This window comes from Paramisgurnus dabryanus, chromosome 9 (assembly GCF_030506205.2).
Source record: "Paramisgurnus dabryanus chromosome 9, PD_genome_1.1, whole genome shotgun sequence".
Classification (NCBI taxonomy): Eukaryota; Metazoa; Chordata; class Actinopteri; order Cypriniformes; family Cobitidae; genus Paramisgurnus; species Paramisgurnus dabryanus.
The window spans coordinates 13290907-13317107 of NC_133345.1; the positions used below are offsets into that span (position 1 = coordinate 13290907).

At 39.7% G+C, this 26201-nt stretch overlaps 2 protein-coding genes across 2 annotated transcripts in view; one reads left to right on the forward strand and one right to left on the reverse strand.

Moving 5' to 3' along the window:
• The window catches only part of reln (reelin), a 379183-nt gene that overhangs the window by 202940 nt on the left and 150042 nt on the right, over positions 1 to 26201 (reverse strand). Inside the window, exons 5-7 of the mRNA XM_065275748.2 lie at positions 5175 to 5207; positions 4976 to 5054; positions 988 to 1084 (exon numbers count right to left, since the gene is read on the reverse strand). Coding sequence (XP_065131820.1) covers positions 988 to 1084; positions 4976 to 5054; positions 5175 to 5207 — 209 coding nt within the window. The remainder of the gene's footprint in view (positions 1 to 987; positions 1085 to 4975; positions 5055 to 5174; positions 5208 to 26201) is intronic.
• Positions 5470 to 8545, forward strand: LOC135765062 (uncharacterized). The gene is made up of 4 exons (XM_065275755.2): positions 5470 to 6273; positions 6512 to 6680; positions 6923 to 7082; positions 7309 to 8545. Coding segments are annotated over exons 1-3 (708 nt in total). The 5' UTR covers positions 5470 to 5735; the 3' UTR covers positions 6924 to 7082; positions 7309 to 8545.

Genomic DNA, 26201 nt, shown 5'->3' on the forward strand with positions numbered 1-26201 from the left:
TGATACTACAGTGATTGGATTCATCTTAAGAGAGCACATTTTGGAATTCAGGAGGCACTGCACTGAACCATCAAAGGGTGTGGAAAGGGTCTATAACTTCAAATTCCTGGCAGTCCACATTTCCAGTGAACTCTCTTGGTCTGCCAACACCTCAGCAAACAATCGAAAAGGCATAAAAACAGCTGTTAGGGTACAGCATTTCGGCTGGTAATTCAGCTGCTCTGCAGCAGACAAGAAAGTCCTCAAAAGAATAATAAACAGAGCCCAAAAAATAACTGGCTGTTCACTACCCTAAAAAGTACGAGACTCACAAGAGCCGACAGCCCTTCACATCAAAACCCATGTTAGGACACATGTTAGGCACATGACAGCCGATGCCAATTTACAGTCAAAGCCGACATAAGAACGCAATCGTTCACGAGATGCACAACAGCTGAGACGCATAAGAGCCAATGCCACTTCACAATCAAAGTTCATGTTATAACACATTCTGTTACGGGATGCACAAGAGCCAACGACATTTTACTTTGCACTTTACTTCACAATGATATCCTTTACTGCAAACACAGGGAATATCCAAGAAAATGTTTCTAGAAATAACTTTAATAATCACGACACAATTATTCTGCAAGGAAAGAGGTGCAGATCAGACGTAGACTGGCCATCAGGTTACTGGGAGAAAAGAGTCACCCATCAGCTGCTGCCAAATTCCTATTATCAGAAAACACAACTACTGCCTTCATCAACAAACAATCCGTCTACACATATACAGTTGTTGTTTTTTTTTACTTACTGTTCATAATGCCATGTTAAATGTTAATTTTATTTCTATATAGTTTATTTTCCCATTTCCTCATTTTAATACCACCTTATCTTTTGGTGTTATTGTGATATTGTATTTTTCTTGTCATCACTTGTTTATTGTATAATGATTTGGCAATACTGTAATAAAGTACTGTATATAAAAATAAAATAAAGAATTATTACCAGTTCCCTTTGTCCAAAAGGCTCACAGAACACCACTGCTTTTCCATGCATCAGTGCACCACACTGCTCTCCAACTTCACAATTACTGCAGTCTGACCTTTAAAGGAGCAACAAAAAGAGAGGTTTGATTCAGAAATATGAACAGCTATGATAAGATATTCCATATAACTTTTCATATGATATCAGGGCAAAATGCATTTCAGGCAAAATGTTAGACCCCGCTGGTAAATCCTGCTTCCCTTTCGAAGGAAATCTCAAAGCTGTGTCATGCTAATGATATTTTGGGGAAAGCTATGCAGCGTGACGTGTGTAAATATTGTATCAAACTAGGTGTAGGCGCTGGCAAATGGTGTCACGTGTGAAGATAAAGTAGGTGAAGATAATGTAGGTCAAACAGCTTCTGCTATTTTAGCGAATGCTTATGTGAATGTGTCTTTCTGTATTGAATGAGATTAAATCAGTTAAAAACAACATAGAGAGTACTTAGAAAAAGGGTTTTAAGCTGTGTGTTACCCCATGTCTTAGATTCATTACTGACAGGGATATTTAAGAGCTTTGTGTGATATGTTAGGTGCGGACCACATGCACACTTTTCTAGAGGTGGAGCCGTGCCTGCATTGTGAAAAATGGGTGGTCACTGAGGGTGGTTAGATGGCTTCGTCTTTTCTCACTCCTCTGCTTCCATCTCTTCCATGATGGATACAGAAGCCCCGCGAGTCGGCTTCTCCTTGCCAAACCGTGAGTTCTATGAATTACTCTAGTTCTGAGGATCTAGATGTAATGAGTGTTGATGCAGAAAGCACAAATGAGTTTACCGAAAAAAACTACCCTTTCCCCATGTTGCGAAGAGTTATAAGATGATGTGACTTAAGCTGACACAAAACTGAATATCGACTGTACAGCAGATGAACAGAAAGTGTAGACTACCAGCAAACTGGATGAGAGATTTTTTAAAAAGCGGACACAACTTGCAGCGTCGGGGCTTACCTTTCTTTCCCAATTTATACCAAGAAGTTATTAAATTGTGGAAAAAAAATTCCTCACGTCTGTTGTTCTACACATCATCAAGATTTTTATCCTTCCTGGGCTTTACAGAGTGTGGGTATGGAAAAATGCAGAGGGTTGAGTCCAACCTCGCATATTATTTTTTGCCAGAGACAGCAACATTAAAGATTATTACCCACTAATAATCCCACCGATTACCCACTAAACCATGTTGGGTTTAATAATAAGAAACGATGGGCATTCTCCAAGCTTATCAGGCAGATCTTTTTGGGGAAATGAGCTTATGAGAGCAGCAGATCTCTTTCTACGTGCAACTAAAGAAACGGCTCAACTAGTGGGTCGTTCGATGACAACAGCCGAAAGATTAAACTGGGCATGAAGGAAAAAGACAAGTGTGTTCTTTTAGATGCACCCCTCACCAATACAGGACTGTTTGGCGAGGCAGTGGATAAAGCTGTAAAGTGCTTCCAAGAAGAAAAAAGGCAGGTGGCAGCTTTTAAAAAGTTAAAAACTAAAAAACTGTCCTATTGTACCAAAGAAGGACGGAGGGCTCAGGCCCATACTAGATCTCAGGTATCTCAATCAATCTCTGAGCAGATACAAATTGAAAATGCTGACAATTCCTTAGATCGTGGCATCAATCAGGCCAGGACTGGTTCATCACGATAGATTTAAAGGATGCCTATTTCCATATATCCATCCTACCGCAGCATCGGAATTTTCTCAGGTTCGCTTTTGGGGGCAAAGCGTACCAATATCGGGTTCTGCCATTCGGCATAGCTCTTTCACCACGCAATTTCATAAAAAGGAATGGATTCAGCCCTTTCAGCCCAATTGTGAATTTCATAGACGACTGGCTGGTGTTAGCCCCGTCCCAAGAGATGGCAGTTCGGCATTGAGATGTCGTCCTTGGACATATGGAGCGCCTAGGGTTACGGCTCAATGCCAAAAAGAGCAATTTAATTCTCCAGTAGAAAATATTATTTCTCGAGGTGACTTGGGACTCTGAAGATGTGCCTGAAGACACAGGCACATCTGTCTCCTGCACACACAGAGTCGATCCTGGCGTCTGTGTCCAGGATGAGGTTAGGCCAGCTTTACATCGTAAGACACTTTCAAAGAGCATCAGGTCGGATGATGGAGGCATCCAGTGTTATTCTCTCCAGTCTGTTGTACATGAGACCACTACTTTGTGAATCAGGGTCTGAAGCTGGGGGTGCAGTGTCACAGGAAAATAGTGACAACAGATGCATCGCTCACAGGCTGGGGGGTGGTCATTGAAAGCCACATAGCGCAGGGGGCTATGGGAAGATTGCCATCTCCATTGGCACATAAATTGTCTGGAGATGTTAGCAGTGTTTAGAGCCATCAAAGTGGTGCCCTTCACCCTTCGTGGATTGTGTATTGAAAGCTGATTTCCTGAGACACTTAGTGGATTGTGTATCGAAAGCTGAGTTCCTGAAACTTTTCATGGATTGTGTTTGAAAGTCGAGTTCCTGAAAACCCTTCGTGGATTGTGTATCGAAAGCTGAGTTCCTGAAACCTTTCGTGGATTGTGTATCGAAAGTCGAGTTCCTGAAAACCCTTCGTGGATTGTGTATCAAGAGTCAGGTTCCTGTAAACCCTTCGTGGATTGTGTATCAAAAGCAGAGTTCCTGAGACCCTTGGTGGATTTACGTCTGTGGTCTCGTACATCAATCATCAGGGAGGCCTGAGGTAGCGCGGTATATACAGACTGGTGCACCAGGTCCTCACAGGAATATTGTTCTCAGATCTTTTAGCTCTCCTAGCAGGTCAACCATGGCAGATTCCCCTCAGAAGGGACCTTCTAACTCAGGCAGGTGGTGCGATAATTCACCCCCACCCAGAACTTTGGAAACTATGGGTCTGGCCTCTGAAGGGGAACAATTTGTAATTTAGGGTCTCTCAACCGAGAGCTTTTCCCTGTTTTCTCTGCTTTTCACACTCCTTTCCTTGAGGGCTCTATCGGGAAACATCCCTAAGTAATTAGCTTTCTGCGTGGTACACTGAAGATGAGGCCTCCTACTCAAGTAGAGTTCCGGCATGGGACCTGGCAGTAGTTCTGGAAGGGCTTTCTATGGCTCCTTTGAACCCATTGATTCGTGTACAGACAAACATCTGTCACTGAAGTTAGCCTTTTTCCAGCCTCTAAGAAAACAATCAATACAAATATTGTAGAGGCTATTTCTATAGTGTATGAGGTGTGCAATATACCTTCACCTCTGCGAATTAGGGTTAGGGTTAGGGCATCCTCTCAGGCCCTTTTGTCAGGGGCCTCTATGCATGATATTTGTGATGCTGCAGGATGGTTTGCCCCGCACACTTTTATGAGGTATTATAGTTTAGACCTCCATTCTTTACCTGGATCTCAGGTCCTTACATCTTAAGTTGTGCATAGACACCTTCACACTTACAGTCACAATTATTTATGGCATAGTGGGTATCTCTTTCACCAAAATGCCATTAGCATGGCACAGCGTTGAGATTTACTTCTAACTGGGAACGTCAAGGTAACAACTGTAACCACGGTTCCGTGAGATAGAGAACAAGATGCTGTGTCTCTTTGCCATAACTCCTTGTGCCTGTAGCATTCGCTTCATTTTAACAGACGCTGTTCGACCTACATTATCTCCGCTTATTTATAGCCTCCTGTTGCGACATAATCCGCGACGTCTATAGACCTAGTTTGACACAATATTACATACACGTCACGCTGCTTAGCCATCCCCAAAATGTCATTAGCATGACACAGCATCTCGTTCCCTATCTCAGGGATCCGTGGTTACAGCTGTAACCGTGACGTTAAGCTGGTAGTGTTTTGGAAGATGACAGTTGGTTTCCATTCCAAGTTGCTCATTAGGTTCTACAGTTACCAGCTTAATTTCTCCAACAGGGACCAATCACTTTAACTTCTTTGGAAAAGCAAAGGAACATATTAGGAACACTCATGTATTCTACCCACCAGATTTCTAGATTAAGCTCTTCTTGTGTGTTATCCTCAAAATCGTCACGGAGAACAGCATAATCACCATGAATCACAGCTTCAGCCAACAGAAAAACAGACATATAAGAAATACAGAAAAAACACTAGAGGGACAATGATGAGTAAAGTTTCTATGTTTAGAGATTCTGATAAGAGCACTGCAGATAGTTTTACTGACCTAGACTGGGTCGCATTGGAGACTCGGTGGGAGCTAAAACAAAGAGAAAGTCAAACATTAAACATTCTTTATGTCATGACCCAAAACACATGTTAACAAAAAAAATCAAACAATAAATCACTAATGTTTCTATACATTTGTTTAAAGCTGGGACAATTGTCTAGTGGTTAGAGTCTAGTGGTTAGAGCATTGGACTTATATCCTGAGCGTTGTTTGTTCAAGGCTCATGGCTGGCAGGTTGCAACTGTGGTGCCCTTGAGCAAGGTACCTTACCCTAACTGCTCCCTGGTAGGCCGTAAGGTGAAGACCTTTTTCGTTTCATCCCGTTCCCATATATGGGGCACTACATTCTTTTCATTCCAATAAAAATAGCTATTGGTTTTGAGCGAGAAAATAAAAGTTCTCCATGTATAATCCTGCAGTTTATTTTTTATTAGTGTTTAAAGTCGGCAATAGTTCCTTCGTCGCGTAATCCTATTTTGATCATGAGTGATTCGGCTTCGCGTCACGTGTAGGAAGCACGACCAATCAGGTGGCCGCTCTTGGACGGATGAGTCCAAGATGTCTGCGCCCTTGTTGTCAACATCGAGTAGCGAAGAAGAGGAAATGACGGTCAGACCTCATTCTAAACTCCGTAAAAAGGATTATAATCAATGCTATATGCATAGTGCGTCCATAAAGAAAGAAGAAACGAAGGATTTTACACGCACACAATGGGATACATACATAAATAGCGTCAAACGGTGGCTTGGTTTGCACGGTGAGAATCAGAGAATAGCAGAAACATACAAACATTGTCTAGAAATTGATTTTGAAAATGTTCCCGAAGATGCTGGGTTTCACTCCACTTGCTACAGGCGTTTCATTGACAAAAAGCGCCTAGATGCTCACAAAGACCAGTCTGTGTCATCGAGTAGTAGAACCTCAACAAATGAATGTCCTAAAAAGAAACTTAGGTCCATGACGGGACTGCCAGTAGCTTGTGCAGGACCTGTGCTTCCTGCCTTGTGCATAATTTGTAAGAGAACGGACAAGTACATCACTGTGGCAGGCAAACGACTGAAGGACCATCTTTCACAGGCAGAAACGTTGTTTGCAGGTGGGTACACACACACACACACACACACATACAATTAAAAACTTTTATGCTATATGCTGGATACCATGGCTACATTTAAATGACAATTACATAATTTAATGTTTACAATTTTTTTTTATTGTTTTGCACACAGCTACAACCAAAATACTCAATATTGTTTAATGGTTAACAGTTTTTATATAATGTTTTTTACTTACAATCTTTGTAATGTGTAATATTATATAATATTTATTTACAGGCCAGTTGCTGAAAGCTGCTGAGATGAAAGAAGACACTAGCATTCTTGTGCATATTCAAGACAAAGACTGCGTCTCTCTGGAGGTGCGATACCACAAGTCCTGTTACAGACAGTACACCAGGTTCTTGACAAAGTCTACTGCAACAGTTACTGAGACCTCAGAAGAATAGTGAGTTAATATATTGCATTATCAAATAATAATTAAAAATTAATATCAAAGGTAAAACATTGACCATCTGTAGAGTCTGTTTATCTTGTCTGATCAAATGTGTAGTGGTTTGTGAAGGGTGAATGAACAAGTAATGTTTTTTTGGCCAATTATAATATTGTATATTTAAAATGGAAGCCAGAGTGAAATAGTTATGGCACAAAGTAATATAATATATAATCTTTTCTGCGTTTTCTTTTCAGAAATGAGCCAACCTTCGATGTCAGCTACAAGATCTTCTGTGAGAGGATCATCCGTCATATAATAATTGTAAAAGCAAGAGGTGCTGACAATAATGCAGCTAAGAAGGATCTTTTTAAATCTTGTGAAAAAACATGAGGATCTTGATGCTTCAAACTACAGGTAATTAAAATACCACAAGTTTCTATTTATTACACAGCTTTGGAAACAATGTTTATTCAATTTTTATTTTTTATTACCAAAATTGGATTTATAATAATGTTAATTATAATCATATTTTATAACGTGTAGAAGCTGGTACACAGTGTATTTTAATTAAGTTGTTTTCAGTGGGAATATATCTTTATTTATACTGTTGTGATCACCTTTCACTGTATCTTTGTTTCAGGCAGGATAAATTGAAGAGGAGGTTGAGTCGTGATTTCCCCCAACTGGTTTTTCACTCACCCGACAAGCCGAACATAAGTGAGCTGGTTTTTGTTAAGACACTGTCCACAGATAAGCTGATCGACAGGCTTCCTCATCCATCATGTACAGAAACAACAGACTCAACTGAGGTAACTTGCCAAAGTGACGGTGAAAACACTTCACGTAAAACAGCTGGTCCTCAAAGACAAACCTCAGTGGGCTCTATTAATACTACAGAGGACACAAGGACACTTTATAGTGCAGCATTAATATATGCTTCTATGTGACTCTCCCGGTATGACATGTTCATGGCCAGTTTTAACCTGGACCAGTCTACCTTTGACATACTTTGCAAATATGTGTGCCACCTCTATGGCCAGTCATCTGCCGAAAATGTGAATGATGCAAGATACAAAGCATTCTGCATGGCATCATCGGCTTTGCCAGAACTATCCATGCCCCCAACAAGTGATGCCCTGCATTAACACTGCAAAAAAGCAAACTACCAAGCAGCCATAATGAGACATTCTCTGAAAGGTATAATGTGTGCCCCTTCACCCATTGGCAATGGATGGCACCTCGAGGATGGGGAGTTAACAGTGACCTGAATGACTAGAAATCCTGCACCCGAAAGTGTTTTGCAGGTAGTCCACTGCAGTTGCAAGCAAGGAAAATGTGAGACTGGAAGATGTTCCTGTATGTCTGCAAGACTCTCTTGTACTGATTTTTGTCGGTGCCGAAATTGTTTCAAAGGAAACAGAGGAAAGAGCTACATGGGATGATTTCTCTGATGATACTTATGAGTAAAGATGTGCTGTGCATAGCTAATTTTTAGTTGTGATGAATCTGTTATGGAATTGTTTCTTTTTGGCATTATTCATAATTAATGGGGGGTGGTCGCATTTTGAGTGATTTCAGAAAACTTGGGACAAAGTGTTCTGGTTGTTTATGTTTCTGTGATTACACAGTGCCTACTGAAAATTTTGATGTATAACACAACACAGTTTGGCTTAAATTACAATGTGTATGTTTAATTTTGCTTTGTGTCAATCAATGAAGTTAAAGCAAATTTTCAACAAATTTGCTATATTTTTTGACCTACATTTACATTTGAGTGTTTAATGCACCAATACCTTTCGCAGATGTTTAACTACATGTATAAAGGTCAATTTGAGAGAGATTTTATGTTGCTAAAATGAAAATAAATTAAGTTAATAGCAAAGTCAGCAGCATAAGATTTTCGTTTGTTTTTAATTCACAGTTATACACATTTAAAACTGCAAGATTTTTTGTGGAGAACTTTTAACATAAAGTCTAAAAGGGTGTCATCTATGCAAAAATGCATTTAAAAAGTAGTGCCCAGACGTGGGAACGAAAATCACTTTCTAGCCACTTTTTCCTGGTTCACCTTATGGCCTATGGGTGCTGGGATAGCTGCCCCCTGCTGAGGGTGTGCATTTGTTTATGACTTGCAGTGCGTGTGTTCTCTACTCACTAAGAATAGGTTAAATGCAGAGGTCACATTTTGAGTATGCGTTGAAAAGCTTGTCACTTTCACTTTCAAATTTGTTTAAATGCGTGCCACCATGAGGAGGAGTTTTTCTCCTCACCTTCTTCTAAATTAATGAGTTTGTGTCTTGTCACTGTCACCTTTGGCTTGCTCGACAGGGTACGTATTGGAACTGTTTAGTATAAAATGTTTGGGAAATATTTGCATTATAAAAAATCTTGCACTGAACTAAAATTAATTACATTTAAAAAAAAAATTCTACTGCTTACTTTAAATCTTTGCATGGTATGGCTCCCACTTATCTCTGCAAAATGCTTGTTCCCTACACTCTGATTCGCTCACTACATTCCTCTGACTCTAGCCTTCTCGTTATCACTCGGTATTGCCTTCCTTCAATGGGGGGGGGCAGATTTTTCACTACTATTACACCCAAACTTTGGAATTCTCTTCCCCGCTCTCTCAGCAGTGTAAATAGTAAAACTGAATTTAAATCTGTTTTCTGAATGCTATTCCTTCTGATCTGATTACTCTGTATTTATTAACAATATCTCTCTGAATGTTATGTTATGTCTCTTAATTTCTGTTTTGTATTTTTGAACTTGACTCTGTCTCTATATGCCTCTCTGTACTTCATTGTCACTTATCATCGTCTTCTTGTTAAATGTTCTATGTAAAGCATCCTTGGGCTCTGGAAAGGTGCTATATAAATAAAAATAATTATTATTATTATTAAATGTGCGACCACTCACTTCCATCTGCCTTCATAAAAACCCTCTGATGCGCGCAGTAACGTGAATGTGTGAGCTGCACACACGACAGATCAACTAAGCAATATGATGGCATGTGAGAGGGCTGTGTGTCAACGCGCACAGAATGACTCAGAATAAAAACACAGACATAAAGGGCACTTATGGTCCGATTCACGTTTTTACATTTTCTTTAGTGTGTGTGTGTGTGTTGCCCGATTCACGTTTTTACATTTTCTTTAGTGCGTGTGTGTGTGTGTGTGTGTGTGTGTGTGTGTGTGTGTGTGTGTGTGTGTGTGTGTGTGTGTGTGTGTGTGTGTGTGTGTGTGTGTGTGTGCGGCCGGGTAATTATCACGTTGGGGGGACCAATTGTCCCCACAAAGATAGGAATACCAGTATTTTTGTGACCTTGTGGGGACATTTTGATGTCCCCATGAGGAAACAAGCTAATAAATCAAACAGAATGATGTTTCTTGAAAATCTAAGGTATCAGACAGTTTCCTGTGATGGTTGGGGTTAAGGAATGGGGCAGGTAAGGGGAATAGAATATACAGTTTGTACAGAATAAAATGCATTACGTCTATGGAATGTCCCCAAAAAACATGTAAACCAGAATGTGCGTGTGTGCGTGTGTGTGTGTGTGAGAGAGAGAGATCGCATTAACCGAAGTGTAATATTTGCCTGTTAAGCACAAAGTTTGTGTGTTTTATCCCCTCAGCTGAGAAAAAATAATTTATTAATCTGCTTCATGTGATGTTAAACATGTAAAGTGATGCATGGTCTCTGTTCATCTGTTCTCTTCACAAATAAATAAACACATTTGAACTTGAATGCTTGATCTTATAAGTTCATGATTAGAAATGAACTGGTCAACGAAAACGAATGAAATGACGAATAATTGACTATGTCTGGATTTTCAAATGAAATAGTCTAACACAAACTCTGGTGTGTTTGTGTGTGTGTGTGAATGATTACCATGATTAGTTTATTACTGATAATAAACCCACATTATACTCATATTTATAGTAAATTTATTTCATGATTTAGTTGACTTCAACAGTAACATTTTCAGTATTTTAGCTAAGCAGTAATGATATTCATCACCTGATAAACGGCTATTTACAGACCTGTGTTACTACGGTAAAAGTTTAATCTCAAGTTTGTATTCTTCCCCTCAAATTTTTTTAGCACCAGCCGCCACTGTGTGTTAGATAAGGAAACATCTTGAACTTTCTGGAATGGGACCAGGATTGGGAAACACTGCTCTACAGAATCAGCTGTGTCTGGCTTCTCAAGTTTTTTCCCTCCTAGGGTTATTTCCCTCCTTTTAATCCTATTAATTATTTCCCTATTAATGTAAAGCTGCTTTGGAACAATTAACAATTGTGAAAATAGCTATATAAACAAAATGAATTGATAAAGCAGGTGAACTGAGGCCTTTTATTGACTTTTATTGAGGCCTTTAGTGTCAGTTGATTTGGGAAAAAAATGTCCATTAATGTAAACCTAACAGCTGGTGGTACCTCATCAATGATGTGGTTACTATAAGCACATGTTGACTGCTAAAACATAAACTGGAACTTGAACTTCAGATCATTAAAGAGTTGACAAGTGAATGGTCAATGTTCTCTATGTTCTAACTATAATCATCATCATCATCATACTCTTTCCAGGATCCTCTTAAATCACTTCAGTAAAGTCTCTATCCAAAGAACATAAAAATCACTGCAATATTAATGTGAGATACTTTTAACATAAGCCATCAAAGTTCAGTCTCAGTTCTGAATTATTGCTAACTTAATGCTTGTCGTTAAGATTGCAGGCTTTCTGAAATCTCACTTTCTAACTTAAGCTCTTTTCATCTTATCGAAAGCCTCCTAAAGCTATAACTAGAATAATTTACCATAGAAACATTCACCTTACCTGACAGATAATTTACATCTTCTTTACAATTAGACAATGTTAAAAAAATATCTGTAGCTTTTTATTATAAATCTGCTTTGTATTTACAGCAGGGATGGGCAACTTCGGTCCTGGAGGGCCGGTGTCCTGCAGAGTTTAGCTCTAACCATAAACAAACACACCTGAAGCAGCCAATTAAGGTCTTACTAGGCATACTAGAAATTTTTAGGCAGGTGCGCTGAGGCAAGTTGGAGCTTAACTCTGCAGGACACCGACCCTCCAGGACCGAAGTTGCCCATCACTGATTTACAGCTTACCAGCATAATGGCCATTTCACACGGTACGCGGTAAGCGGCAAAATCGCCGCGTGGCTTCAGCTTTTCTCTTGTATTGGAAGCATTTTGTGCAGCATTTAGTGCAAATATGTTTATCTTCAACGGCGCCTGTCATGAAGTACCATGTCCGGAAAAGGAATAGGATTTTGGGTGCACGAGCAAGGCGTGTGGACCAACTCCGCTTCACCTCTGTAACCGCCCCCGTTTTGCCGCTTACCGCACGTCTCCTATTGAAAAAGAACTAAACACTCACGGTTGCCGCGTACCGTGTGAAACGGCCTTAACACAGGTGGTAAAAAGGAAGGCCACATGGTGAATCAAAGTTTATCATATGCAACCTTTATCTAGATCATAAGAATACATGTACAGATGGTGAACAGTGTCATTCACACAAACAAAACACTATGATGGTAACACATGTGACATGAAAATAATGCTATTAACATTAATTAAACACCACTAACAACTAACAAGACAACTAACAACTGGTAAACATACAAGAGCAAAATTTATTTTTATATATCACCAAATATGAAGGTTTACACAATAGTAGTAATAGTAACCCGGCATTCGTCAAAGTAATGATTTATGACCCCCTTGACAGGTCGTGTTTTGACAGGTAGTGTTTTGACAGGGGGCGGGGCTATCAATCAAAAGTTGTACAAGCTGTCTAGTTTAGACAGCGAGTGTCCGGACTGTGATCGTTTTACGACGTGTCAATCAACGAGTTGTTTTTTCCTGTGTGTGTTTTATGTCAAGCGTATGCTGTCATGTTTATTGCTGTCAAAAAAGTTTTATTGTTTTAGACTGTACAGGTTCTGTCAGTTTATACAACCGGCCGGTGTGTGCTCCCCCTCCCTCCCTCCTTTCTCGCCCGTGCGCGTCTCACCCCAGAGTGTCTCACAGCGGGGTGCATTGTTGAATCTAAAGTTTTGCAACATCAAAGTTTATTTAAAGTCAAACAAGAATCATATATCTATCTATCTATCTATCTATCTATCTATCTATCTATCTATCTATCTATCTATCTATCTATCTATCTATCTATATATATATATAGATATATATTAGATATAGCTGATTAAACCTAAATCTGATACTTTCTATTGTACTATTTTCTTAAGTTTCTGGTCAGACACAAAGTTTCTGTTGATGGCATTATGACCGTGTGTGTGTGTGTGTGTGTGTGTGTGTGTGTGTGTGTGTGTGTGTGTGTGTGTGTGTGTGTGTGTGTGTGTGTGTGTGTGAGGGGTCGGGTGGATGTAATCTTTTAAAGTTTATGACCGAACCTTTATTGGGGAGCGTCAAGAGATCGCCGGGACTCAGTTTGGATGGAGCAGAGCTGGTATACTCAAGCCTATTGGTACGTATGTGTTTCACTGTTTTCGATCCATCATTTTGTCTGATTATTTAAAAACTAAAAATTTGATCTCTGTTGTTGCAGCGAAATTGCCTAAACTGGTATTAACTATTCCTGGTAAATCGCAGAGAAGAGTGGCCTGAACAAAAAGCCAGACCGAGACTTTAGAACCTCCTGCCGTGTAACAAGGACATCTTTGAACAAAGAGACGCCGAGTGGCTCGTGTCGTCCGGTGTGTATTTATTTAAGCCTATTACAATAGATTTAAACAAACTGTTTTGTTTTAATATTTTCTAATAACATGTGTTATCTGTTTTAAAGGTTTGGATATCAACGGCAAAGCGAACGTTGTGTGTACTATTGCAAGATCTATAGCGGATCTCCACGGTACGTTTATACTGCATAAGAAAAAAGTTTTAAACAAACATGTTTTATTTAGATATTTGTCCTAATAACGTGTTTTTATCTGTTTACAGGTTAGGATACAGACCACAACGCTTTGGACGTGTTTATAAAAAAGAGAAAAATCTGAGACTTTTTGGATTTGTCTATGGACATTTTAAACATTTTGTAGCAAATTGGATTTTACACATTTCGGATACTGGATACCTATGCTTGAATTGTCACAGAGCTTGTCACATTTTAAAAGCACTTGGGTAAGTGTCTAATTATAAATTGTTTTGATGTTGTTTTAAACTTGCGTTCTTAATACATTTTGTTTTATTTTTCATCGTTTATATAATCCGTTTTTATACTCATTCTGGTTTAGATTTTTTTTATTGTTTTAAATATATTGTTTTGCTGTTGTTTTAAACTTGTGTTCTTAATACCTTTTGGTTATTTTTCATCGTTTATATAATCCGTTTTTATACTCATTTTGGTTTAGAGTTTTTTCATTGTTTTAAATATATTGTTTGTTTTTGATATCTTGTTTTTATACTCGTTATTATTATTTTGGTTTAGTTTTATTGTGTTTACATTGTTTGATTATTTGAAAATGTTGGGGTTTCACTCTGTTTCTGAATATTGTGGTAAAAATGGCCCAAAAACGTCATTCGGACTCTGGTTGTAGTCGAATAAAATTATAAGGCGCAATGAATCCGCGGTTGATATAACTGATTACGAATTGGGGATGCAAATACTGATAGAAACTGTCAGAGCTATGAATAGAAATCACAGTATTGTAGACGGATTCGCAGAGTTGATACGGTGGATTCCCTTTCACATGCCCCTCCAGAGCCGATTATGGTCTTAGATCCTGATGTTTTAAATACGCATCAAGTTTTTGAGGTTCCAGAAGCTGTATTTATAAATCAGCAGATTGAACCTGGGGTTTCAGATAATGATTTTATCAATAATCAAATTGAAACAGAGGTACCAGGCGCTGATCTAAACGACCATCAGGTTCTCGATGGGGCATCCGCGAATTTAGATGTTCAACAGGATGGTGAGGGGTCGGACGACCCCCATCACAATTCTGAAATGGATGATATGGGTCTAACGCCCGAAGATGTTGAGAGGCTCGTGAGAGACGGGGGTGAATTTAATGGCTATACCATCGTTCCTCGTACAAGATTTAACAGTCTGGAAATACGTAGGAATATAAATATGAGGTCAATAGCTTCTACAGATATGGTCTCGTACGTTCTATTTTTCGATGGTGTTCTAGATGAAATAGTATCAATATCTAGAATATTAGCGGGCTCAGGTGGAATAATGCATGTTTTATTACGGGGGGAATCATTATCGGCCGACGTAAATGCGTTGCTTAACGATTATAGCGTCTCCGCGCTGTCAGATCAGCTTGAAAAAATCATGCAAAGCAACACGGACGTGTGCGTTGATGGCAATCTGATGTTAAATGTGTCTATTGTGAGAAGCAAAAATGGTGGTGGCGGTGATCGCAGGAAATTCCGCGATCTAGCACACAACAAGGTTATAAAAAGAAATAGAATGAATCTTTTTTGCCCTACAAATATGTCTGAATAGCTATGCTTCGCAGTTTGTCTGGCACACTTTTTAAACCCCCAAAAAACAGACCCAGAATTAATACCCATAGCTGCTTCCATTAAAAATGCCGCTGGTGCAGAGATTCAGCCACCCTAGGTACACCGACTACACATGGATAGCCCACAATGCTTCTGGCTTTGACAATTTTATTCTTTTGGAATATTTCACAAAGGGCTCACTCTTAAAATCTCGATGCAAGGCTGCCATTTGATATTAATGTATGACGAAAGCTACAAGCAAAGATTTCTCGATAGCTTCTCATTTCTACCAATGCGTCTAGCCAAGACTGCATCTGCCATGAATCTGACCTGTGCAGAGAAGGGCTATTTTCCACATCACTTTAACCGGGTGGAGAATGAAAACTACATAGGCCCATATCCGGACAAAAAAATGTACGGATATGACACAATGTCAGAGAAGGACAGGGAACAGTTTGACGATTGGTACAAGACGGTAGAGTGTAAAGTATTTGACTTTAAAAAAGAGCTGGCACTTTACGGCAAGAACGATGTTGTTTTGTTGAGAGAGGCGTGCATGAAATATCGTGATGAGTTTATACAATGCACAGCACTTGACCCCTTCAGATACACAACTCTGGCATCGTGCTGCATGGCCGTGTACAAGACCCATTATCTGGAGAGAGATACATTAGCGTTGACGCACAACGGCGCCTACTTGACTAAGAACAAAGCCTATTCAAACGCATCCATCGAATGGCTTGAATATGTCAGTCATTCGCGAGGCGTCGATGTCCAGCATGCATTAAATCGTGGTGAAATGTCGTTCGGATCCTATCACCTGGACGGTTTTTACATCAATAACGGTCAAAATCATAGTCAAAATCATAACCAAAATGAAAGATGCGCTCTGGAGTATTTAGGGTGTATGTGGCATTCGCATTCATGCAAATATAATGAATATGACGTTCATCCTGTGACAAAATTGGCGCACTCTGTACACAGAAGACAGCATGAGGCCAAAATGGATGTTTTGGAGAAGGCGTATGGGTTGAATGTTGAGGTGATGTGGGAGTGTGAATGGAACGCTGCTAAGCAGTCTGATCCTAACGTAATCACGTTTATGTCCACTTACTAGGGCTGCACGATTAATCGTTTTTAAACCGAAATCGCGATGTGAATGGATGCGATTTTCGAATCGCAAGAGCTGCGATTATTTTCGATTCAAAACTATCAAATATAACAATCATCTAGTACGCAGTTTTTGACAGTTCGCTTCATGCGCATTTTACGTTTGATGCAGTTTAAACCAATAGAGTGAATTAACACTGAGGTGCTGACTACACGTCAGATAACATCATTAGGAAAACATGAGCGAGCAGCAGTTCAACTCCTCAACAAAGTGTACGGCCATATGATTTCCGCGATGCGGAAAACACGGACAGAATCGCGAAATGCATACAAATGGAATTAACTGCACAACGCGGAATGTCATGAAGTTGGCAGATTTTGGATTCAGTCATTTTAAAAACCCATTATAACTCATTAACCGGCAAATGAAAGGACAGAAATGTGCGAAAACATTTCCCTTTTGTGTAATGTTGGACTTAAAGAAAGGTGTATATACTTCCGTTTCTCGTCATGCATCGCAAACAATGACAAGCGCCTCATCAGACTATAAGCAGGTTTCATTAAAGCCCGGAACACAGCAGACGAAAGAGGTACATTATACTTTCTTGCACGTGCACATCTGCACCGCTTTGAATATTTACAGGCACGAGGGTTCATGAAGCGCGCACACAGAGAGCAGTCAGCACACGCGTGATCACTAAACTTAAGTTTTCTTTCTTGTCAAAGTGAACATAAACAGCTGGACACCAAAAATTAAAATCACTCCTTTTTCTTAACCGAACAAGCTTCTGCAGCTCCACATTTAAAATCCTACAGTGAGGACTGTGCAGTGTTTTATTTGTATTTTTTGCTTATGTTAAATCATAGATTCTAATAACTGATATATTTACATTTATTACAGATGCCTGAAAAGTAAAACAAGATGAGTATAGTCTTATGATTAAAAAATGCTCTACAAAGAAGCATTGTTGTAGTGACAGCCAAAATACATTGGCCTATATGTTATTTTAAAGAAAACTTTCAATAAATTTTTGTTAAATTGTATTTTAATGTTCTTAGATAAAAAAAGTTTGTCTGCAGAAGAGCAAAGTCCTGCAGAAAATTTGGTACAATGTTTAAGAGGTTTTAAATAAACAGTAGCACAGCATCTTTCTTTGGTGCTATTAAAACCACCACAACAAACCTGGATGTAGCTCTTTTATTATATACAAATGAATCGCACTTTAAATCGCGAATCGCAAATTTGATAAGAAAAATCGCAATTAGATTTTTTCTCCGAATCGTGCAGCCCTACCACTTACACACACCCCAAAGAGACTGAAACCCCGCGACGCTCTATTTGGCGGACGCACTAACGCGTACAAGCTCTATCATAAAGCCGCTGAAGGTGAGAAAATCAGATATGTTGATTTTACAAGTCTGTACCCCTTCTGTCAGGCCAAGAAGTGTTACCCCATAGGACACCCCCAGATAATTTTAAAGGATTTTGAACCCCTTGAAAATTATTACAGGCTTATCAAAGCTTCAGTGCTGCCCCCAAGAAAACTGCTGCACCCCGTGCTACCATACAGAGCCAATAATAAACTGAATTTCTCTCTCTGCGCAACCTGCTGTGAGGAGCAGAATCAGGCTACCCCCTGCGATCACACAGATGAGCAGCGAACGCTTTCAGGGTGTTGGGTCAGCCTCGAGCTGTTAAAGGCTATCGAGAAGGGTTACATCGTGACAAAAGTGGACGAAGTGTGGCATTTTCCCCAAATCTCAGAAACCTTGTTTTGTGAATATGTCAAAACATTTTTACAATACAAGCAAGAGGCCAGCGGGTACCCCGCAGACGCCGTGACAGAACAGGACAAAGAGGCATACATTGCTGATTACTTTGAGAAAGAGGGGATACAAATGAGTCCTGATAAGATAAGCCACAACCCCGCGAGACGATCTATCAATAAGCTGTTGCTAAACAGTTTGTGGGGTCGTTTTTCTATGAGAGAAAATCTGCCCACCACATTGTTGCTTTCAGATCCGGAAGAGTTTACGAGATACATTTTTGGCATGGCGTACGAGATTAAACACTTTTCGTTTGTGTCAGACAAAGTAGCTCTAGTGCAATGGGTCCATCCAAACGGCAAAGGCGCGCGCACGCGTGACATAAACATCTTTCTCGGCGCCTTTACCACAGCCCACGCGCGTCTAGAATTGTATGACCTTATGGACAGGCTGCATGAGTGTGTGCTTTACAGCGATACCGACAGCGTGATTTTCACGTCTAAAGACGGCGAGTGGGATCCTCCGTTGGGTCCATATCTAGGTAATCTGACAGATGAAATTGGGGATGATGATTTTGCGGTCGAGTTTGTGTCGTGCGGTCCAAAAACATACGCCTACCGTACCGCAAAGGTGCGCTCTGTCCTAAAGGCCAAAGGCATCGTGCAAAATTATACAAACTCCCAAATTATCACATTAGACACTCTGGTTGATCTTGTCCGTGATTATGTTAATGAGGGTGATCGTGAAAGACACGTGCTAGCCTCTGCTGACAGCATTGTGAGGAATAAAAGACACCTCACGCTCCACAACAAGACAGTTGTGAAGAAGTTTAAACTCGTATACAACAAGAGAGTAATAAACAAAGAAAATCTGATGACGTTACCATATGGCTTTTGATAACGTTTTAGGGCATAAAGGTGTCCGGAATGCTAAAGGCCATGACTTTAGGCTACAGCATTCATTCTCTTTAATTGTAGCGGGGCCATCCAACAGTGGGAAATCAGTCTTTGTTAAGATGTTGTTGGAAAATGCTGTAAACTTGATTTCTGAAAAGATTGAGAATATTGTAATTATATATGAATGTTGGCAAAAAATGTATGAAGAAACATCAAGAATGTACTAAATTAAATTCATTAAAGGGATTCCACAGACTCTGAATGTAGATCATTTGTTTCCTGTTAATAAAACATCTCTGCTAATTCTAGACGATGTCATGCGTGATGCTTCTGGAAACATCGAAGTGGAAAAGGCATTCACTCAGTATGTACACCACAGAAACTTGAGCGTTATTTAGATTGTACAGAATTTATTTTGCCAGGGAAAGTCGAGCAGGACTATAGCTTTGAACACAAATTATCTAATTCTTTTAAAAAATAAAACGAGACACAAATCAGGTCATGGTTCTAGCCAGACAGATGTACCCCGGAGAAACAAAATATTTTATGGAGGCTTACAAAGACGCGACCAGTCAACCTTTTGGGTATCTTATGATTGACTATATGCCAAAACACCGGAGCTGTATCGTCCCAGAACAGATTTGCTTTCACCGCATCCAGTGGTGTACGTCCGGAAAAGAAAACAAAGAGTGTGAAAATGTCTGATAGACTTTGTAGAAACCTCCCTCTTTTAAAACTTCTATTAAAATCATCACCCAAACAGAGACGTTTTATTCTACAATCTGCCACGGATGATTTCGTTGTGGCATTGTGCGAACTAGCTCTTAATTTATTACACGGACATATACCTCTAAAGCATGTACATGTACAGTACCAAAAATTGAAAAAGAAGAAACGTGAGATAAAAATCGTTGCGGACAAGAAGATAAGTGTGGGGAGAAAGAGACGTTTGATAAACCAGCAGGGTGGTTTCCTTCTTCCTCTCCTAAGCGTCGCTATCCCTTTTATTACCAGCCTGATTGCCTCTAGATAAAGACCAGAGAATGGAATTTGCGGAGAAAATGTATCTAGTCCCACAGCACCAACTGGATAAACTAAAGACCGAATCCCCTCGTGAATCTATTCAACAGAATGTCGAGAGCGATATGGATGAATCTATACGAAATATTTTGCACAGAAATGATTTGGATGTTTATGAAAAAGCAAAGTTGTACTCGAACGCCTTACAGAGATTTTTAACAATCGCAAAACACAGAGACCGTGAAGTCAACACTTTAACATTAAGCCTTCCCCGATCTGATCACACAGATAAGGAGCAAACTACTTTGGCTGTTAAGGATGATGCTGCAGACGATGTTGTGACTGATGTGTCAAACAATGCTCCACAAAAAAGTTTTAAAAACATCAGATACATTTTAGATAAAATGTCTAACGCTAAGGATGTATCTTCATGGACAGGTTCAAGGGAATTTGTGTTTAGGGGACGACCTATACATGGGTCCCATTTGTTTGATTTAGTGAAAAGTGTTACCGCTTCGCATAAGATCAAAGACGAACACAGACCTGTAGGGTGGTCAGAGTTTTTAGAGGCGATCTCATTGTTAAATTTGCCCTATTCTATACTACCAAACCATGCAGTCAGACAGGCTGTTCAGTCTTTTAAATCACCGGCCACATCACCTGGTCACACATCACCACGTGCTCGAGCATCTGTTGTTCTATCGGATCTGTTTAAATCACCCAATCTAGATTATAACAAATGGTTACGTTTCTAATTTTTTTTTTACATTGATGTTGTTGTTGTTGTTGTTGAATGAGTGTATTAATAAATAAAAAACAATCTTTCTGAAAATCTTGTTCTGGTTAATAGTGTATTTATTGAATAAACAAAAAAAACCATTACACAAACATGTATCCCATCTGCACACACTGAACACATTTAAACACATTCTTATGACAATCAGACGGTTTTATCTTTTTCACAAAACACGATACCATGTTGTCATTTTTAAGCAGATCATCTGTATACTTTTTTAAAACATTTTCATATTCACGATACATGCACATATTATACAGGAAAAAAACACAATGCTGACCGCAGGTATCTGTTGAGAAATCCTGGACTTGCTTGGCAGAGTATTGCACTGTTACAGAATTGAGATTTAAAAAGTCGTTGATTTGATGGGGAAAATGGTAATGATCCGGTCTGTTGCCAAAACTGTCAAAAAAACAACCCACTCCGTATTTGTTTATGTAAATAGATAACCAATGTTCGCCGGGGAGTCTGGACGGGTGTGTATTAATTATGACCATGGCAGGCAATGTTCTTAAGGGTTCAGCTGGTAAATGGTCACACTGCACCACTCCACAAATGTGTGTTGCATGAGATTTTAACCATTAGGCTCGTTAGTTGCAGAGTGTTCATTATTAGTAGTAATCAATCATAACCTGTCGGCGATTAGATATTTCCAGAATTGAATCATAAATCGCATATACGATCAGAGTTATCGTATTTTGGAGAGGCTGCCTAAAACGAAGTTCTAATCTGATATTGCCTGATTTGACTAGCGACACGTGACGCCCACATTCTTCATCTGGTGTGAGGTTAAACGCAAAGAGTGTATATCCGTGCAGAAAGGCCTCTCTATCGATAGACAGAGCTTGATTTTTCAAATGATTTCCCGAGGCCAATGCTAGCTGGTAAAATTCCCTTACAGCAGAACCGCTGCCAAAGTCAGGCTGGAGAGGTTTTGAAGGTGTCTGAACGCCGTCAGAATAGATCGCCAATATTTCCAGATCGTAGTTTTTAAATGCAAAGGGGTTTTTATTGTAACCGCATGTAAAAGCGTCATTATCAACCATCGCCAGAACGATGAATTTGGGTAGGGTTCCTAAAAATAAGTTTTCTTGGTTACATACACGGGAACCAGCAGGTATGGAGGAGTTTTTCAAACACACTCTGTCGATAGGGTATTTGGCTGTAGCTGATAACAGAGCCTGAGCGTGCCCCAGCCTCACAGATGGTGACACTGAAACTTTTTTAACAAACAGAGATGCTGAAACAATGTTTATTCTGTAGTTTACATTATCGTTTCTCATCAAACAAAACTCATCTTTGGCCCTAGTCATACATATTTTAACATCCACACCGTTAAGCATAAATTTTTCTTGAAAGAATAAATCACTATGAATGGGTCCTAATAACTCGACGATATTACTGGACACTGTAAAGGCTGCTCTCTTTGTTAGGCCTCTATTTCCAGCAGCTGTGTCTGTCGCGTCCATATGACCCGGCGAATCTTTATAATAAAGACCAGAGGAGAACGTTGTTTCGAGAACGTCTGTTCCATAGTTTAACAAACACTCTATGACGCAGCGATAAGGATGCGTGCTGGAACTTTGCGAAAATAATCTATCCCCGAGCGACACGTCCGTTTGGGCAAACAAACTTCCAATAGGATAATTCACTAGCCCCACAGGAGCTCCGGCGGCTATTTCCGTACCGTTAGGATTAGTAATTTTCACCCTTAAAAACAGCAATGTGTTATTTAAATCGATATAATCCTCTTCGGTTCCTGCTATAAAAAATTCCAACGGGGGTGTGTCTGATAGTGCTGATAAAGGTGGTATTTCTACATAAGTATTTTTTTCAATAGATGTCTGAGTCAAGGGTACCGTGAATAAATCCAGTTCGGATTTAATACACTCTTCTGACATGTTGTGTAGCAGTGCCATGATCTAGAAAATAGTTTTAACTCTCTTTGCCGGTGGTTTTTTGCTGATGTCTTGCGCTTACGCTTTGCAACTGATGATTTCTTGAGTGTACGACGTGCTTTCTTTGGTTTCTGGCCACTCCTATTGGTTCCTGGCGGCCTATACACACGTTTGCGAGACATAACCATCAAACCTGAACCGTCTTGATCGTGGTTGTTGAAAGAGCCTGACATCGTATTGCTAATGACGTCATTAAATATGTTTTTCGCCGCAGATTTAAGATGCGGTTTGGCTATGTTAAAGGCACGCTTCAACAAGGGCATGGCGAATCTAAACAGGCCTCTGAAAAGACCCCCCAGCCCATCACCGTACATGACCCCACTGCCCGCATATCCTGGTAGTACATTTCCAGCCCCGGTTTGTATAATATGTCATGTAGCGCTCGGGGTTTGCGTTATAATTATAATTGTAATAAGACATTACTGAATATTAAAAAGATGACTGCTTCACGGGTCTAAAATGTACTTTAACACACACTTTACCGTAAGAAAACGCAACGTCTTTGTTTTGATCGTCCTTTACTTCAATAGCAATTTCTGTGATAACGGACTTGTTTGTAGGTACGTAATGAGGTTTGTCGTATCTAATACTGACGATGTTGTTGTTTTCACCAGTTATATGTGACCAGTCACGGAAAGTAGGGACACAAGTCGGATCTGGGCATTTTGAGTTATTCACAGATTCTGAAAGTGCAGTTTCTAAGCTTTCCAACGATGTGTAACACATGGAAATCTGATAAGATTTGGAGAAGTTGTGGCCATTTGAATATAGGAACTCAGAAATACTCAAACCGAGAAAATCGAGACGAAAGGGACTCTTCTTTTCAGCTGGGGGAGACAATAGGGCTCATTTACATCTCATTTAGCTAAGCCATGCCCCCTGTAAAACCCTTTTTGAGATGTTCTAGCATCATAGTAATATTTTATGACCAAATGACAACCCGCAAAAATAAACATGACTCTTTTACCTTTGTGGGGATCACAAGTCGAATCCAGTCTGTTTCAGATAATCCAATGACCATATTTGTCTACAAATGCGTATAATCCGTGAAATATAGATTGTTTACATCAGATTTCGCATGAATGTCTGGTAATACAATATAATATATAATCTGAAGACTATTTAAATCGTAACATGTAAGGGTATATGAGCTTACACTCCGTTAAACACATGAACCCGCCTTCAAAGTTTGTATTTAAAATAGGGAAGTAGTATAATAGATCATCCAAACAGCGCCGTCGAAAACGTGACATCCTTTAGAGAGGTTACCAATGGCTCGCTCTTTCCTCCATCAGCCAATGACTTCATGGAAAATATTGATAGACAAAACATGTAGCCAATTATATGAAGAATACAACTATATCTGTGTAACTTCTGTGTGTTTGGACTCATGCTGCGCTGCAAGAACTGACATACAGATGACGTCAAAGTACCGCGAGAGCGAGTCGAAATTAAACTACTCCGTAAGATTTCTTGAAGAGCTCTCGCGGTACTTTGACGTCATCCGACTGCGGCGCCGCATAAAGTCAGTGACGCGGCTGACGTACGATGCGGCTGACTGTTATTTGTTCCGCCCCAGCTTCTTTTATTTTTCTTTTGTTTTGTGCGCCCAAGCTTTACAGTCTGGGGAGACGCAGGCTATAAGTTTGAAAAAAAAAAAAAAACTTAGCAAACATGTCTGAGGAACAGGGCAGCGCGTCACCACAGTCACGTGACTTCACGCTCGAGCCGGAAGAGAAGACAATGCTGAATAAAGTCGTAATTCTGCTATTTTTGGACCAAACTGTATTTTCGATGCATCAACACAATCTTACTGACCCACTGATGTCACATGGACTACTTTGATGATGTTTTTATTAACTTTCTGGACATGGAAACCATACATAGATTTTCAATGAAGGGGAAAGCTGGGAAAGCTCTCGGACTAAATCTAACGATAAAACATCTTAAACTGTGTTCCGAAGATGAACGGAGGTCTTCCGAGTTTAGAACGACATAAGAGTGAGTCATTAATTACATTATTTTCATTTTTGGGCGAACTATCCTTATTTAGTAGTCACGCTGTTCCCTTTGGGGGCGGAGGCGAAAACACAAGCTTATACAGTATGTAAATATACACACAGACAATGACGCCCCCCGCTGCACGCTAGAATCTCCGGAAAAACAAGCCTATTTCAACCGCAAAATGTACGCTTTTAAATAAACAAAAACTGCTATCTCAAACATGGAGAGGCTTCTTCGTGATCTCAACTAACAGATTCTGCAATAAAACGAAAATCACAAATTTCGAAAAAAAAACTTTGTTTCTCATTTTCTCGAAACTTGTGCTGCCGACTTGAGTCCCTGGTTTCCGTGACGGGTCACATATGTACACATCCTAGGAGCGGCACATATGCGTCACCTACTGATTGATATTCGATAATGTCCGTGTAGATATAGAGCGAGTAGAAGCCTCCGCGTATGTCTGCTTGATGCGGTCCTCTTGTCGTAACATCCTTGACAGACTCAGAGTCAGGTGCCCTCATGGCCATCCCTATAGGCACATTCGGTTTCAGCCCTAAAATAATGGCCAACTTTCCGCTAAACATTAACAAGACACCGACTGCTGGTTTTAAAAAGACCCTGTTTCTTATGTTATCATAGCCCATGACTCCGTTAGGTTTTAGAGCCTTGTTTATTTCACTAATAACCGATGTGAAATTTTCATAATATCCTGCTTTTATAAACAGTCGTTTACTATCATTGTAAATATTGGACTCTCCTACTTCTGTAATTATATCAAAAAATGCGTCTTCGGTACTAAATGTGTACCATGTTCTAGGATATTCAATTTCAACAATACCCACCTCCCATTTGCCTCTCAGGTTTATAGGATTACCTAACATTGTTCTATAATTTGAGGCAGTATTGTTGGTGTAGACATCCGAAGATGCGTTGCATGGTAATGTAACATAAAATCAGCCGTCACCCATGTCTGATTTTTATTGGACTGGCTTTATTCTGCGTGGGTTTCTCCTTTTTAAGGATTCTGTATATCGACCACCTCTTTTTCTGCGATCCAGCTATTAAATTTATCAGGCCATCCGAGCCATTTCACTAAAACCAATATTTTTTGCCACGTTTTTTCTTGTCTAAGATTTTTTCTACTTTAAATGCCTTGTTTTCACACACAGATTTTTTTGTAATTCTTGTTCATAAAAGCGACCATCAATAACATCGTTATCATAATCCTGTAATTTTGTAGCCTTCCCCAAGTATAGATTCAAAAGCCTTAGCGACCTCAATACCGCTTTTGTGTCATCATTTTCCTTGGAATATGCAGACATGTCGACCAAATCAGCTTGAAACTGCATGTCCATCCCGTAAACAATCACTTTGTTTCTTTTGAATTTAAGAGGTGCCTGTCTATGTAATGTGTAGGCATCCTGTGAGGAGAGCCATTCTGAAACCTCGCCGTCATTTAACAGTACATCGTAATCTTTTAA

Bases quoted from the DNA above. Each gene is read 5' to 3' on its own strand.
- LOC135765062 (XM_065275755.2), top strand. From the start codon at position 5,736: ATGTCTGCGCCCTTGTTGTCAACATCGAGTAGCGAAGAAGAGGAAATG. The intron at 6,274-6,511 runs GTGGGTACACAC...ATTTATTTACAG, and splicing joins GGCAGAAACGTTGTTTGCAG to GCCAGTTGCTGAAAGCTGCT.